The sequence below is a fragment of the Sinocyclocheilus grahami genome, unplaced genomic scaffold (genome assembly GCF_001515645.1).
Source record: "Sinocyclocheilus grahami isolate Dianchi unplaced genomic scaffold, SAMN03320097.WGS_v1.1 scaffold674.1, whole genome shotgun sequence".
Taxonomy (NCBI): Eukaryota; Metazoa; Chordata; class Actinopteri; order Cypriniformes; family Cyprinidae; genus Sinocyclocheilus; species Sinocyclocheilus grahami.
This window is the reverse complement of record NW_015505853.1, coordinates 445,252-462,074: the sequence shown is the minus strand read 5'-3', so window position 1 is coordinate 462,074 and position 16,823 is coordinate 445,252. Positions and strand designations below refer to the sequence as shown.

Sequence of the window (16,823 nt, the reverse complement as noted above, 5' to 3'; positions counted from 1 at the left end):
AGTTTGTACTGCAACTATACTAAAAGTGAACTTATAGGTATACTGATAGTTTACTAATTAAATACTTGTAGTAGCATTTTTAGTACACTTTGAAGTATAGTCTCAGTAAACTACTAGTTTATTTGTTTTATACTGCAAGTATACTCGTAAGTTTTCTTTAAGTGAACTTTATATCATACTTTAAGTATACTACTATGTCCCTATTTAGGTATTAATTTGTATATATTTTGTTACATGAATATCTGAACATACAAAACATCAAAAGAACAGGGTATCTGCTTGTAAACAAAAACATTTTATTCTAGCTTCATGCATTCTTTTTTTATAAACACTTGAATGTGGATGTTTCATAAATAAAGAAATAAACAACATTTTTAACAAAAAGCTGAAAAAAAGACTATGAATTGGATTCAGAATGATAATCAAAATGTAGATAAAGTCGATCAATATTATTAAAGTTATTACCTCTTCATGGGTCGACATTTTATTCAATAATGTTACACAGTTTTGATGCTGTTTTATGTCTGATGATCGTGTTAGAATACATGTGGAAGCATCTGTTGTTTCGGTTTCTTCTTCACTTGTGTTTTTTGGAAATTCTGTACAGAAGATGTGTACTAGCGCCCCCTACAGTATAACGATGAAAACACTGATTCTAGGAGCACAATTATAGCTAAAATATATTTAGACTTTTTCTAAGTATAAGTCAAGTATACTTAAATGTCATTTTAAGTATATTTCTGAGAAGTACATAAAGCCCATTTCTGAGAAGTACATAAAAAGTAGACAAAGTATACTTACTTATTTTTAGTTTAAAAGAAGTATACTAATAGCACACTTGAATAAACTTATTTTTCGTAAGGGATGCCTTATTCAGTTCTGTGGTTTTAGTCTTTACTAAATTATGCTTGGATTGCATTATTTAACTTTTTGGTGTCCACAATTGCAAACTTAAAATGCACAATACTTTACCCAAGAAAGAAAATTTTGCCATCATATAGCTTACTCGCCCTTGTGTTTCTGACTTTCTTCTACTGCAGTGGAGTAGCTACAAAAGGAGAAATATTTGAGTAACACAACAGAATTGTCTTTTTTTGGGTGAACTATTTTAACCGTGTTTTTGTCTACAGTGATCTCAGAATGGCAACAAGACACATATTATCTCTGCTCCTCCTTGGATTATGCATGAGCACTCACATTGTGAAATGCACCTCCGTGTGTTCAGTCGACGGCTCTGTTGTCCTCTGCATAGATAGAGGCCTTCAAGAGGTGCCAGAGCTGCCCAAGCATGTAAATAACTTGGATCTGAGTAACAACAGCATTGCTGAACTCCATGAAACATCCTTTTCTCATGTGGAAGGTCTACAAGTCATCATACTGATGCACCAAACACCAGGGCTTGTGATCAGAAACAATACATTCAGAAGACTCTCTAATTTAACATCACTTCAGCTAGACTACAACCACCTGCTGCAAATGGATACAGGAGCATTTACTGGATTATCCAACCTTGAGATTCTCACTCTCACTCAGTGCAGTTTAGATGGTTCTGTTTTGTCTGGTGACGTCCTCAAACCTCTGGTGTCTCTACAGATGCTTGTCTTACGCAATAACAACATTCACAGAATCCAGCCGGCATCGTTCTTTTTAAATATGAGGAGATTCCATGTGCTGGATCTCTCTCACAACAAAGTGAAGAACATCTGTGAAGAAGACCTCCTCAGCTTTCAGGGTAAACATTTCACGCTTCTGCAACTGGCCTCCGTGACACTGCAAGACATGAATGAGTACTGGTCAGGATGGGACAAGTGTGGAAACCCGTTTAAGAACATGTCTGTAACTGTATTGGACCTATCTGGAAACGGCTTTAATGTTAACATTGCAAAGCGATTTTTTAATGCAATCAGTGGTACCAAAATCCAAAGTCTAATTTTCAGTAATATTTGCAGCCTGGGCAGATCTTCTGGTAATAATTCAAAAGATCCAGACAAATTCACATTCAAGGGTCTTGAGGCGAGTGGTGTTAAGACTTTCAATCTGTCCAGTTCAAATATTTTTTCTCTGTCATATTCAGTATTTAGTTATTTGCCAGATCTAGAACAAATTACACTGGCACAAAGTCAGATCAACAAGATTGAAAACAATGCATTTTTGGGTATGACAAATTTACTACAGCTAAACCTGTCCAAAAACATCCTGGGTATTATTAATTCTGACACTTTTCAGAATCTAGAGAAACTCGAGGTGCTTGATTTGTCATATAATCATATATGGAAGCTTGGACATCAGTCATTTCAAGGACTTACAAATCTACTCAACTTAAATTTAACAGGAAATTCGCTCAAATATGCACATACATTTGCAAGCCTACCAAGCCTGGAGAAGCTCTACTTGGGTGACAACAAAATTACACATGTGTCCAATTTACTCAACATTGCCACAAACCTCAAAACCCTTTACCTGCAATTTAACAAAATATCTTCCATGTCAGAGTTCTACACGATACTAGAGAAGTTTCCTCAAATCGAGGAAATTGTTTTTCGAGGTAACGAACTTGTTTATTGCCCTGATGACGAGCATAAAGTGCTTTCACAAAAAATAAAAATCCTTGATCTTGCAATTGCAGGTCTGGAAGTTATCTGGTCAGAAGGAACATGTTTAAACCTATTTGACGATCTTCACCAGTTAGAAGCGCTTTTTCTTAGTTCCAACAGACTTCAGTCGCTTCCCAAAGACATTTTCAAAGACCTCACCTCCTTGATCTTTTTGGATTTGTCCTCCAATTCTTTGAAGTACCTTCCTAATGGTATTTTCCCTAAAAGTTTACAATATCTTAATCTTGAATACAACTCTGTTTATTCAGTGGATCCAAACCTCTTCAGCACCCTCAGCTACCTCAGCCTGCTGGGCAATGGATTTAATTGTGACTGCAACCTAAGGGATTTCCAAACATGGCTAAATCAAACCAACATAACCCTTTTTCACCCCATTGAGGATGTGACATGTGCCAGTCCTGAGGATCAGTACATGGTTTCGGTTGTGAGATCCAGCATTCAATGTGAGGATGAAGAGGATGCGTGGAGCGTTGAAAAACTGAGGCTTGCGCTTTTCATTTGCTGTACCGCACTGATCATATTATTCACTGCCAGTGCCATCATTTATGTCTGTCAACGTGGCTACATCTTCAAGCTTTACAAAAAACTTATGGCCAAACTTGTGGATGAAAAGCAAGAGAAGCCTGAGCCTGATCCTGATCGATTCCTGTACGACGTGTATCTTTGTTTCAGTTCCAGTGATATTAAGTGGGTAGAAAGAGCGCTGTTGAAGAGGCTTGACTCTCAGTTCTCAGAGCAGAATACACTCCGCTGCTGCTTTGAGGAGCGAGACTTCATACCCGGGGAGGACCATCTTACCAACATGCGAAATGCTATCCAGAATAGTCAAAAAACCCTTTGTGTGGTGTCTGAACATTTCCTGAAGGATGGTTGGTGCTTGGAAACCTTCAACCTGGCTCAGTGCAGAATGCTAGTGGAGCTTAAAGACATTCTGGTGGTGCTGGTTGCAGGGAACATACCGCAGTACAGGTTACTGAAGTACGAACAACTGAGATCTTACATTGAGACCAGAAGGTACCTTATGTGGCCCGACGACAACCAGGACTTGGAGTGGTTTTATGACCAACTTCTGCATAAAATAAGAAAAAACACCAAGGTTAAACAAACAAATGCTAAAGAAAAAGACAAGGAGGTCAAAAACAATCCTGAAGCAGCAAATGTTCATGCGGACACGGCAGTGTAACTGTGAAGGACTTCGTGTAAACATACCTTTCTTTGCTTTTGGTGAGGTTTTCATTCATCCTACTGTGTTTGACCCGCTTTCTTTTGGACATTGACGTCTACAAAAATGAAGTGTTTTAAGCTTGACACCATACTGAACTGTATAATTATAAGAGTTTATTTTGTATTATCCAAAATGTGCTGTAGCATGAACTTCTCGCTCAGTTGGTGTAAAGTTCAATGGAACTGTGACATTACAGATACATCTGCAGATGCAGATGCATTAACACTGTAATTGCTTTAAATGTTGTTTTATGTAAATAGCACACCTTTTACATTTTTATTTTCATACTGTTTCAGGATTTGGCACAAAGTTGAATAAATCATACTGTGTGTTACAATTCAAGTGTTCAAAATATCTGTGGGACACTACTTGGTTTTTAAATAAAACGTGACTTTTAAAGATAATGTACTACTTTGTAAAGTTATACTTTGTTTATAATTCTATTTTGCATTCAGTTATTTGAATGAACCTGGGCAAATACCAAATGGTTACTGCTAAAAAAGGACAAATCAGAGGACAAATGTTGGATACACTACATATATATATATATATTTTTTTTTTACTACCGGTACCAATTATTTAAAATGTACCAAACTTGATGTTATACATTTAAATTATTATGATTAATACTATTATTACACCAGATAGCAGCCTTTAATGGTACACCCAATATTAACAAATAATACAAAATTTGTAAATATTTATAATTATCTTTTTATTAAAAAAAAAGAACAGAGCAGATTCTAATTTTCAAAAATGAGTAAAAAAAACATACATGTCAAGAACGTGACACTTAAAAGAATACTTAATTTTGCATGTAGTATATTTGACAAAAACAATTTTCTTTTGTGTTAAGTCACATAAACTGACTCAATTTCCCTGAAGTCCTGAGGCTAATGTAAATGTTTGCGTACTGCAGGAGGAGGCGATTTTATCTAAGAAACTGGAAAAAAGGAGACGACTTTGAAAGAAAGCACAATCTCAAAGAGTCTTTCAATTCACCATCACAGAAACTATTGAAGTTTGCTTGTGAAGTATTAAAAACTTTATAGGTGAAACATTCAAATCAGCATCAACAAAAAAGTGCATGACTCAAATACATACACAACACACATACATAAAATATATACAAGTTCATATAAAATGTGCAGGAAAATAATTCTGATTATGTTTTTCTGTTCCCATGAAAAAGAGATGGCCTGTGGCCAGACATCAAAAACATTATCTAAAACAGATGTCACAAATACCAGCCAGTGGGTCAAAATAGTGTCCTCTTAAATCAGACAAAAGTTTTCCTTGACGTCATGTCAGGATTCCCATGCACATAATGTCAAGAAACTCTTTCCTGTCAGGAAACAACCAGTTGCTTTTCTGTGCTAAATCTTAATATGGCAATATATTCTGATATCTCAATCTAACGCTCTCATTTTAAATGTTAGCATAAACTCTCAGATGAGGCTTTTGAATTAATGGCAATAGTAGGCACGCTGGTTTTTGGTTTGTGAAACTCTACAGAATTGCACTTCGCTTTTACAGTCTTTTTAAAACAGTTTATTTTTTTGGGAGACACAGGCTCTGCCCTTTCATTATTGTCTTTGTTACTCAGATTGTATTTGACACTTCCTTCCGGTACCACTGGAATCGCTTTGCGAATCTCATGACTGTCCTGCAGCAAAACACAAGTGCCATTTACTTTTGTTTTTATATGGTTCCATGGTATTTTGTGAGGGGTCTGGGAATTTAATGCTAGGTCCCCTGTCTTCTGTGTATCGTGATTAACAGTACAGACCCGAGTTGTGTCAGGTAAAGCACAGCGCTGAACATCTGGAAACTGAATGTGAGCTGGAAAGTTCTGGCTCTCTGGTAGAGGTGAATTGGGGCCACACGCATTGATGTGGGACCCGTCGTGCACTGCAGTATTGGATGACAGTGCCTGATGCAAAAGTGGCACTGTGTGCATGCTGTAGCCCCCAGGGAAACATCTGTGAGGGGCTGGCATTGATGTTTGGCTCTGTGAGCAATGTTGAAAGTGGCCACAGTTTACGTAGCAGTCAGCGGGAGTGTGCACTGTATCCCGTGAGGACCGAAGGTTCTGACTCACAGGTAAGTGATTGGTCTGTTTACCAGGGCATGGGGTTTCTCGAGATTGGCTGCAAGGATGGTAGGGAGTCCTTTGTCGCTCCCTCATATACTGATGCATGGAGTTCTCACAGGTGCACCTTGTACTGTACGCAAATTGATGAAGATGTGAAAGCTCTGTGCCTGGTAAGCCATTTTCAATCTCAGGACTGGGTTCTCCTGAGTTGGTGCAGCTTTTCAAGGTTGAGTGATGAGAAGTGATGCCATTGTGCAACTGTGTACATGCTTCCTGTTCCTCATCAGAGACCTTTTCCTCATTCCTGACATTTAACGCCAAGGGCTCAAGCTCATAGTGTTCGTGTCGACCCTCACTTCTTGCATTATCTATCTGGTACTTGGTTGTGTAGCAAGCACCGAGTTTACCTTGGTTCGGATTAGACTGGTTTTCAGATGTGTGCTCTGAAAAGGCATAGCACTGGAGTTTCTTTGGCAAAGGAATCTGTCCACAGGTGCCCTGAGGTCCCAAACAGCGACACATGCATTGAAAGAAAAACGTAGCAAATGCCCAACTAATGCACATGATTAGCATCAAAAACGTGCCCAGTTGAGTGTAGGCCAAAACTGTGGATGGCATCATCATCGCACCGGCTACAAAGGTTGTGAGTGCTGCCATCGCTATAGCTGAGCCCATTCTGCTCAAGGAGAATAGCACCTTTCCTTCCCTGTCCGGTTCTGGTGCAAGGCGGTACGCCACTCCATAATGGACAGCAAAGTCCACAGAGAGGCCTACAGCAACTGAGATGGTCACTGATTCGAGCACATTTAGTTCCCAACCCAAGAGCACCAGCGACCCAACTGTGACAAATATGGTTCCGGCGATAGATATGATGGCATAGAGGCTGATGATGATATTCCAGGTGGTCAGGAGCATAACACTGAAGGCCACCACCACCGACAGTGCCATAGCAATAAGAGTCCCATCCGATAGGCTGTCCTGCAGGTCATAGAACTCCAGGTTGCTTACAAACCATCCATAGCTTAGTCCTTCAGGAGCATCTGTCAGCTCCTCCTGAATCCAAGCATCCACTTCTCTGTAAAACTGATGCATCTTCTCGTACGCCAGAGTGAAATGGTAGGTACTTTGAAACTCGAGCACAATTGCTCGAATTGTGTCATTGATGTCAAACCTTGGCCCTGGAGTCTTGCTGTCAAGGTGGTAGATGGTGCTTCGGTCAAGCTCCATAATTGCCCGTTTGATACACAACTCAAAGACGTCTTGTCGGTAAGGGAATGTGGATTGACTACAACAGGGATAGACGGAAGCCTCATCACAGTCTTGGTTTTCCATCCATTGCTTGAAAGTCTCCATGAAGCAGCTTGTGAAGTCTTGCTCCTCAGATTGGAACACGAAGCTCTGGTTCCTAAGCTTCTGGCAAAAATTGAGAATCCATACCTGACTTGCAGGACTCGCAATGTTGAAGGTTGTGTCAAGTGTTAGTTTACCCTTATTTTTGGGGTTTAGCGGATCTCCGCTGTCAACTGGAGTAACTCCCCAAATGATGGTGATTGGCATGTGGAGGTCTTCCCCGTGGTTGACCCGTTCAAACATGAAGAGTTTTTTGTACTCCGCATCGTAGCGTTCAAAGGGATGGGAAGAGCGGAAAACCTGAAACTCCGACAGCTCCAGAGAAGGCAGTTTCATCTTGGGATTTACGCAAACAACGTAGGCACCACCCACCATCATCGCCAAGAACCACAAGAGCCACAAGTAGCGCAACTTGATCACGATACAAGGCAAAACTTTCTCAAAGAAAATCCGACAGGCCTCTGAGATGCTAAAAAGACACTTGTTGACCATCTGGTATAGGCTTGTCCAAAACATTGTAGCACCCTCCGTCTGGTGGTGTTGTGACCGAGAACATGTTAAGAGGTTGACCAGGTACCGCTCATGTAGGACCACCACAGCTGGCAACCAGGTAACCATCAGTATGTAGTTAACCAGGATAGCAGTACCAGCATACACACCAAAGCATCGGATGGCAGTGATGTTGCTCACATAGTTGGCATAGAAGGCAGCGGCTGTGGTAAAGCTGGTGACAAACATTGAGAGTGCCGCGTGCTGAAGCGTGACGCCGACTGTTTCAGAGAGTTCGGAATTGGGTTTGTCAAACTTTGTGTAGTTCCAGACATCGCAAAGCACAAATGCATCGTCGGCGCCAATTCCAACCAGTATGATGAGCGCAGTGAGGTTCATGAAGGGGAAGAAATCAAAGTTGAAGACCACACGGTACAGGAAGTACGAGACGATCAGCGAACTGATAATGGCAAACATTGTCATAAGGGTGATGAACATTGATCTTGTGTAGATGCACATGACCACCAACACGATAACAATAGCTATTGCTGGATACATGGTATCCGTCAGAAGGTAGTCCTGAAATAAGTTGTGTTTGATGCCAAATTCTATTCCTGTGATGGTCGTGATCCCATCCGAGGAGTTCCAGTTCTCAAAGTTGTCCAAGTAAATGTTCATCATTGTTTCACCTTTCTCCGTTGGGGAGAAGAGCATGCTGTACTTGAGGTTAGGCGGAAGGTAGTCCGTGTTCTTTGGATTCAGAAAGTCTTTGTCCACCAAAAAGTGAAAAATCTGATATACGGCATTGTATTTTGTACACTTCCGTGGCACATTGCCACACTTGAGGTCCTTCTTACGGGTCGTCATGTCCCAGCACTCGGGACCAAGAGTGCCATTGTGGTAATACTTTGCACAGGAGCGCAGGATCTTCAGGGTGTGGGAAACATCTCGCTCTGTGATCTTTTGGCAGGAGGACTTGTTAGTAAGGACGGCTATGTAGTTCCCAAGCGTCCAGCTGGGACAGCAGGAGGCAGCAGTGGTGCGCTGACACAGATCCAAGTACTGGGGATGGGAGCGAACCTGCAGGACCAGACATGAAAAACACCAGTAAAACACTAAAAAAATTCTAACATCCCATTATTTATCTGTAAATGCTATAATCAATATATGCAATGCAATGCTACATACCCGTGTATTGTCAAAATTGCACATGGATTTTATTGCCTGTATATTCCACAAGTTCTTTCCCTCTGCAGAGGCAAATACGATTCGGGAATAGCTGTCACCTGTAGAGAGACAATAATTGGTGGTTAAACACTCACAGAAAAAAGGTACAAAAGCTGTCACTGGGGCGGTACCTTTTCAAAAGGTATATGGTACTATAAGCTGCTAATATGTACACTTTAGGTACTAATATGTACCTTATATGCGCCCTTAAGGGGTAAATAAGGTACAAATGTATACCTTTTGAAAGGGTACTGCCCCAGTGACAGCTTTTGCACTTTTTTTTTCTGAGAGTGAACCAAAAGCCAGCAGCTTTTCTTCATGAACCACTAGGTGGCAGATTTGATTAATGTCAACACATCAAACTTTAGTACCATGTATTTAATACATTTGCGCTTAATTTTGGCAGCATACTATTGACTCCAGAAGTAATACTTTTGTTAATGCACACAAAACCAATTCTGAGCAGTTAATAAGGTTAATGTTGAATGTAAAAACAAACAGATGTCCTAGAAACGAAGTGCAGAATATAAATAGAATACAAAGTGCCTATATATATATATACAGTGGGTACGGAAAGTATTCAGACCCCCTTAAATTTTTCACTCTTTGTTATATTGCAGCCATTTGCTAAAATCATTTAAGTTCTTTTTTTTTCCTCATTAATGTACACACAGCACCCCATATTGACAGAAAAACACAGAATTGTTGCTATCAAGGAATAATACTAGATTGCATTGGTTAATCCTAGTTAATATTGAATTTTACATAAACATTTTTAGCATTATAAATTGTATAGGTTAAGATTAACATTATAAACTAACAACCAGCAGTAGTTTATTTATAAATTTGCATTGACCAAGATTAATAAATGCTCTAAAAATTTTTATTGTTATTTATTTTTGAAAGAAATTTATCCAATTGATCAAAAATGAAAATACAGCTTTGCAATCACAGGAATAAATTACATGATAAAATAAAAAAGAAAACGGTTCTTTTAAATGGACTGTTTTTACAGTATTTTTGAAAATCCAGAACTCACCTGGTACATCACAGAAGAAACTGTCTTTACTAAAATCCCACTCCGCTTGTCTTTTCTTTCGATCATAATGATCCTTGGACCACCTGTCATCTTGGTGACTGAAAAGCAGGATAGGGAGAGTATTTAAAATTTAAATCAATGCGTTTAACAGCTCTGCATGAAAAGCTTAATCATTAAAAAATATATATTTGTATAAAATAAAATATGGTCTATATACAATTGCTCTTTATGCTGATAGTTATCCAGATAAAGCCTCAAATCCCCATCACCCAAAACCATAATCTAGTGGTTCACGATTTGCAGTCTGATTCTTGTCAGAAATGACCGTTATCATTATTACTGACAGAGGGCAGGACTGCTGCTGACAGTACACAGACAGGAAGTCTCTTTAATCAGAGGGAAGACGCCTATGCACATGCTGAGATGTCACAGACCGCTTCTGTCATGATCTGTAATCCAGCTCAGGATGATCCGGATCAGATGAGTCATGATACAGCCACCACAGATCACATGACCAAGCAGCACTGCTATTCAGGAACAAAAAAATCCATATAAAGTGGCCCCAAAAGTATCTGCACTGATCTGATTGTCATTGCATTCAATAACAAAATGTCTAGACTGTCTGCCAACAATATATTGACTTTATAATGCACATTTGAAAACAAAAAGCTAAAAATGCAACTTAAATCAGTCTCATTTCTGATGTGCTGTTCATTTTGCAATGTGCATTTAAAGATGCACATTTGCAAATAAAATAGAAACAGGTCATGTTCCCTATTGCAAAACCAAAATCCCATAGAGACAGCAATTTTGACCAATCCTGGCCTGTGTCCTAATCCTCGCTTGGCTCACGTCACTCATCTAGTGCTGTTCTGGATGAATACGAACAGGAAAATATGGTTATCAGATAAGAAGTGGACTCTGTTACCTTTTGGCCTGCTCGTCTGCGTATTTGAAGGGGTAGTTGGCCAGCGTTGCCTTGTAGCCCGTGTTCTTCACCATGTTGTTCCATGTTACGAGTCTCTGGCCTATTGCAGTGCCTCTCGGCTCAAAGCCCTAATAAGAGAAATGACAACAAATCTTCACTCAGGCTGCTCATAAAATCAACATGAGACACCATAAAGTGATAACTCCTGATTTTAGGGCAGGACATTTTTCTATTAGGATCTGATCCATCTAGGATTTTATCAGAGTAAGTCCAGGAATGTTTATTAATTTTAATTATTATAGAATTTGGATCAGCTTATATATTTGCTAACAAAAATTTTTCCAAAAACAAACATGTTTTTAGACAGAATATGGTAATTATTACGTATCGTGGCATTGCAATCTATGCCTGCCATCTGAAAATGTCAATATCTTATAAAGAAGACCAAAACAGCTCCTCATGCTTACTTGCAGTGGCTTTGAGAAGTCAGGCAGGTCGGGAATGAGGATACCGACTAGGGCACAAACCACGATGAGAACGGTACACACCCCTAACACCACCACTGGCCAATCAGCAATGAGCTCCGCATAACTGCAATTGAGGGAGATTCATGCATCATATGCATAAATAAGTATATCACTGTATCCTACATACTGTCCAGCTTCTTCACTGTACAAGCGCAAATCATGAAAACAACATTGTATATACATTTTACACATTTTAATTCACAAAAAAGTTTTTTTAAATCACATTTTTTATTAGTTAAATGTTTTCTATTAATTGAAATTGTAATGTAATTTATTGTAATACTGAAATATAATTAAAAAGTAAATAATTTTAAATTATACTGTAAGCATTTTTATATCACAAAAATTTTTATTATAACATTTTATTAAAAATAGAATTTAATATTTTTTTTATGTATAATGCTCACAATCTCATTTAAATGTAACATTTTTAAAAAGCATTTTAGTCTTAATTTTATTAGTTAATCGTTTTCCATTAATTCAAATTGTAATGTAATATATTGTAATATTGCATAAGTAAATAATTTTAAAGGATACTGTAAGCATTTTTATACAACAAAAAATGTAATTATAAAATTAAATTAAAAATAGAATTTAATATTTTTTATGTATAATGCTCACTATGTCATTTAAAATTAACATTTTGTAAAAATATTTTAGTCTTAATTTTATTAATTAATAATTTTCCATTAACTGAAATTGTAATGTAATGTATTGTAATAGATATAGATAGCTAGCTATTACAGTCAACTAATAAAACACAATAAAAAATATTTTTTAAAAATTAAATAATTTTAAATGACAACAAAAATGATAAAAATATAAAATTATAATAAATAAAAAAAGAGGAGTATGCTTACCTTTTGGGAAACCGGAAAGGCCTTGGAGGGCTGAAAGACAAAAGCAAGAAGCCTATATTTAAGAGCCAAACAGTGGATTAAAACTACCTGTGTGGAGAGACATGCTTTTTCATGAAAGCGTATTTTTAACCGCACACCGCATGTGGTCTAGATCTCTCCGTTCAAGCACACATTTCTGTGGGGAAATCACAGCTGTCTCCACGTTTCTTCTTGCTGCTTTTCCAAATCAAAACCATCATGGATGTTCATATTAGAGGCTCTGCTTTAGGACACCAAAACGGCATCACCATGCACCCAATGCACAGCTGTTCACAATCAACCGCCTTCATGCATTCATGTAATATATAGACGCATTAATGGCCTGTGCATGCAGGTGAGTTGAGAGAAATGCCTAATTTGGAGCACAAATGGTGCAGGATCCCGAAAACTCTAAATATGAGCAGCAGTATCACTCATCCTTGAAGAACCACAACGACAACCAATATTTCTCTCTTCGAGGATTATTACACAGTGATGAGAGCATCGGGTCACAGGGCCAAGAGGTGGCTGTAATTTTCTTCCTCGTCGTCTTAAAAGGGAATCCATGGAATGCTATAATTAGTGGTTGCTATGGCACTGGGAGGCACAGATGTACAAAAGCCAATGGCAAGAATTTTTCACCACAGGGCGACTTCTAGAGAGGCCGTAAATCCCTTTGAAAGTTCAACGGACACGTTAATACAACAACCAGATGTTGCAAGAGCACAGGCTTTAAGCATCTCCATATTCGGCTCAAGGTGAGTCCCATTAGGCTTTAAAAACAGAGAGGTGCACATCCTTCTCCGTGCAATCAGAGAAAAGTACATGCAGACAGCCGATAATCAAATAACCAAACCCAAAAGTAAATAGCGAGGATCAGATTTCCTCCACTTCCTGTGCAAACGTAGCGAGGACGAGGGGAAAAAAACAATGCAATGATTTATAAAGTGCGCTATCAGCGGACGCTCCATGTTTGGGCCACGGACTGTGGAATTCAGGGGCGTGTATGAGAAGTGGTCCAAAATGGAATAACATTTATGAGATATCGGGATGGATTATTCCACTGGAGTGCAACAGTTCTTCAACGCTATTTGGGAGTTTCCCCTGGAGTTTATTATTTCATATTTGGATGTGTGCAACTTTTGTTCTCTGGTTAGCCTGAAAATAATAAAATTAGTTTTTATTTTAGTATACACTCTTTTTGAGTGTATACTAAAATAAGTTTTTGTATTTTAGTATACACTCTTAACAAGGTTTCTTATTGGCATTGGTGGTTCTATGAATAACCATTAACATTCATGGATCATTTCCACTGCACAAAAAGCTCTATATAGTGGAAAAACGTTCTTTAGAATATTAAAATGTTCTTCACAGTAAGAAAAAATGGTTCTGAAAGGTTTTCTGGGGAACCAAAAAAAGGTTATTTTGCATTGCTGCAAAAACTACGGAAGCCCATTTCCACCACAGAATTAAAAATAATAATAATAAAGGTAATTGCCACTTTTTCCTCACAATTCAGATTTTTTCTCTCAGAATTGAGTTTATGTCTCATGAGGTAAAAAGTTGCAATTTCTTTTTTTTATTTTATATAAACAGCATTGTAAGATGTAAACTCAGAATTAAAGTCAGAAATAAACTGAGAATTGCAAGACACAATCTTGCAGAAAAAAGTCGGAATTGTGATACATAAACTCTACATAAAAGTACCTTTTTATTTGATATAAACAGCATTGTGAGGTTTAAACTTAGAATTCCCAGGAAAAAAGTCAGAATCGTTTGATTAGAAGTTGCAGTTACATTTTTTGAATTGTGATATATAAACTCGCTAATACTTTTTTACTTTATATAACTGTGACTGTGAGATATAAATTCAGAGATATAAACTGTGACATATAAACTCAGGAACAAAGTCAGAATTGCGAAAAAAAAAACTTAAGAAAAAAAACAACAAGTCGGAATTGTGATATATAAAGTCTCAATTGCGAGAAAAATGTTTGATTATAAGTTGCTTGGTTTGCTCTGAAAAATGTGAAACTTATTTTTAGCAATTCAATCTTAATTCATGTTTTTGGAATAGAGCTTAAAAAAATGGCAATTCTAAAACATCACAATCATGACAGCAGGGTATTCTGGCATTGCTCGTTTTGCAGAGAAATGTTTTTCTAAGAACTAACAAATGGTTATGGATCAAGGGGTTAATTAATAAAGAAAATAGGGGAAGTGGGGTCAAACAACAGCACGGTGACGGGGTGAAACGGTAGTTGAAGGTCAGAGGTCAAAGAAGGGAGCAGGAAAAAAACGTAGAGGCTTGAAAGAAAAACAACAAAAACATCAGACAAATACATGCACAACTGATTAAACCATATGTAATGATCAACTGCCTGACCTTCTCAACTGTTTAAGAGAAATCTAAGCAAAAAATACAGTGAAATATTTAGATATGTATTGAATATTGTCAAAGACTGAATACAACTGACCGAAAGTGACAGTAAAGTCATTTATAATGTTACAAAAGATTTCGATTTGAAATAAATGCTGTTCTTTTGAACTTTGTATTCATCTGTGAATCCTGAAAAATAAAATTGATCAGTTTCCACAAAAATATGAAGCAGCACAACCGTTTTCAACATTGATAATAATCATAAATGTTTCTTGAGCAACAAATCAGCATCTCAGAATGATTTCTGAAGATCATGTGACACTGAAGACTGGAGTAATGATGCTGAAAATTCAGCTTTGCTTCATAAAAATAAATTACATTTTAATATATATTCACATAGAAAACAGCTATTTTAAATAATAAAAATATTTCACAATTTTACTGATCAAATAAACGCAGCCTTTCAAAAACAGAACGTACTCATTAAGTATATAAAACATTTAACAAATTACCATGATGTAGAATCTTCGGACTGAAATTGAAAATGTTTACAACATTTCATTTGGCATTCCTGTAATTATAATCATAGTAACAGCAGAGCATGTGAATGACGTGCACACATGCATCTGCTCGAGAGCAGAAACGGAGAAGGCTGGATCCACGAGTGCTGCGAGGTCTAGAGGTCGACTCCTGATATCTCTGCATTCTTTGCTTTGACATACGTATATGGACTCCAGACAGAGAGGCTGGATTTCAACACTGTGGCCAACAGTTACAAGCTGTCCAAGAAACATCTTCATTATCTATTGGCCTCCTACTGCAACAATTCGACAGCTTAAGCTACAAACTCTGGAATGCCGAACACAACACGCTTTGAATCTTTAACCTGATTTTCAGCACTTATATTTAACTTAAAGTGGCCAAAACACATGTGCTGTGGTATATATTAACAAAAAAAAGTACTAAATTCAAGTGTAAAGTGCTAATGCAAAAGCATATTTTGTGAATAAAGCTTATTTAACTTAGGTTAACTAACAAATCTAATAAAGGTCTGTTAATGTAAACGTTAAACTCTGATTAGTGTGTAATGTAGGAAGCTTGTTAAGGGCAAGAATCACATAAGAACATAATTACACTCACAATTCTCATTGCCGCAGATCAGTAGTTCTTGTACATTGAAATATGAACATATAAATATGAATCATAAGGAATGTATTGATTCTGACTCCAGTTTTGATTCTTATTAATGGCTTCTGAGGAAGAAATTCAGAAAAAAGTTGGACAAAATAAATGCAATCCAATTGCCGAGATGAGCTAGATTCCTTGGGAATGCACTGTATGAACCAATAATAATAATAATTTTTAAAAAGTATGCCCTGAATGCAATGCAAGTCTTTTTGGATAAAAGTGTCTGCCAAATGGATAAATGTAAACGTAAAATAATGCATTAAAAATGGCTTCATGTATTAAATAAATGCAACAAAAATGTGGCTTTATGTATTCAATAAAAGAGCAACTGAAAAGCAGACGCGCAACCAGCTGTCGGGAAGGTGAAACTCTTAAGTTAACATTTTTAAACTCTAGAAAAAAAAAGTGCAACACTCAACTCTACAAACATAAACACAAAAAAGATTCATTATAAAAGTTTTAATATGACTTAAGTCAAGACACCCCAGATGAACAGGGTAAAAAAAATTATACATACATTTTATATTTATATTTAATATATTTCACCATACTTCCATAGTTAATTGATTTCAATTACAATTTTTTTTGTATTACAAGTTAAAAAGTGTTGTTTTTCAATATACAAATATATAAATGGGGCATAATCTAATTAAATATGCACTCATTTGCATAACTTTCCAGAACAGAAATCTGAACACTGGATAAAGCCAGGTTCAAAATTGTTTGATTTTGTTGAAATATTAAAGGTTTTTACAAATGGAATTTTGGATTTCTCATTTTTTTCTCACTCCATAAATCAGAAAATACTGTCATTAGCCAGAAGTAAAAAGAAAATCATGTTATATATACAGTATATATATATATATATATATATATATATAT

General features: G+C 37.1%; 2 protein-coding genes across 3 annotated transcripts in view; one reads left to right on the top strand and one right to left on the bottom strand.

Annotated features, from left to right (window-relative positions):
• tlr5a (toll-like receptor 5a) overlaps positions 1-3,881 on the top strand; it is a 5,623-nt gene extending 1,742 nt beyond the window's left edge. Inside the window, exon 2 of the mRNA XM_016242835.1 lies at positions 1,131-3,881. Coding sequence (XP_016098321.1) covers positions 1,141-3,798 — 2,658 coding nt within the window. The 5' untranslated portion in view covers positions 1,131-1,140 and the 3' untranslated portion in view covers positions 3,799-3,881. The remainder of the gene's footprint in view (positions 1-1,130) is intronic.
• Positions 3,882-4,668: 787 nt separating this feature from the next.
• The window catches only part of LOC107559107 (dispatched homolog 1 (Drosophila)), a 50,268-nt gene continuing 38,113 nt past the window's right edge, over positions 4,669-16,823 (bottom strand). The window contains exons 3-8 of one of the 2 annotated variants that reach the window (XM_016242831.1): positions 12,356-12,385; positions 11,436-11,559; positions 10,969-11,096; positions 10,041-10,138; positions 8,963-9,060; positions 4,669-8,854 (exon numbers count right to left, since the gene is read on the bottom strand). In XM_016242831.1, coding sequence (XP_016098317.1) covers positions 5,276-8,854; positions 8,963-9,060; positions 10,041-10,138; positions 10,969-11,096; positions 11,436-11,559; positions 12,356-12,385 — 4,057 coding nt within the window. In that variant the 3' untranslated portion in view covers positions 4,669-5,275. The remainder of the gene's footprint in view (positions 8,855-8,962; positions 9,061-10,040; positions 10,139-10,968; positions 11,097-11,435; positions 11,560-12,355; positions 12,386-16,823) is intronic. The other variant, XM_016242830.1, reaches the window with a different exon arrangement.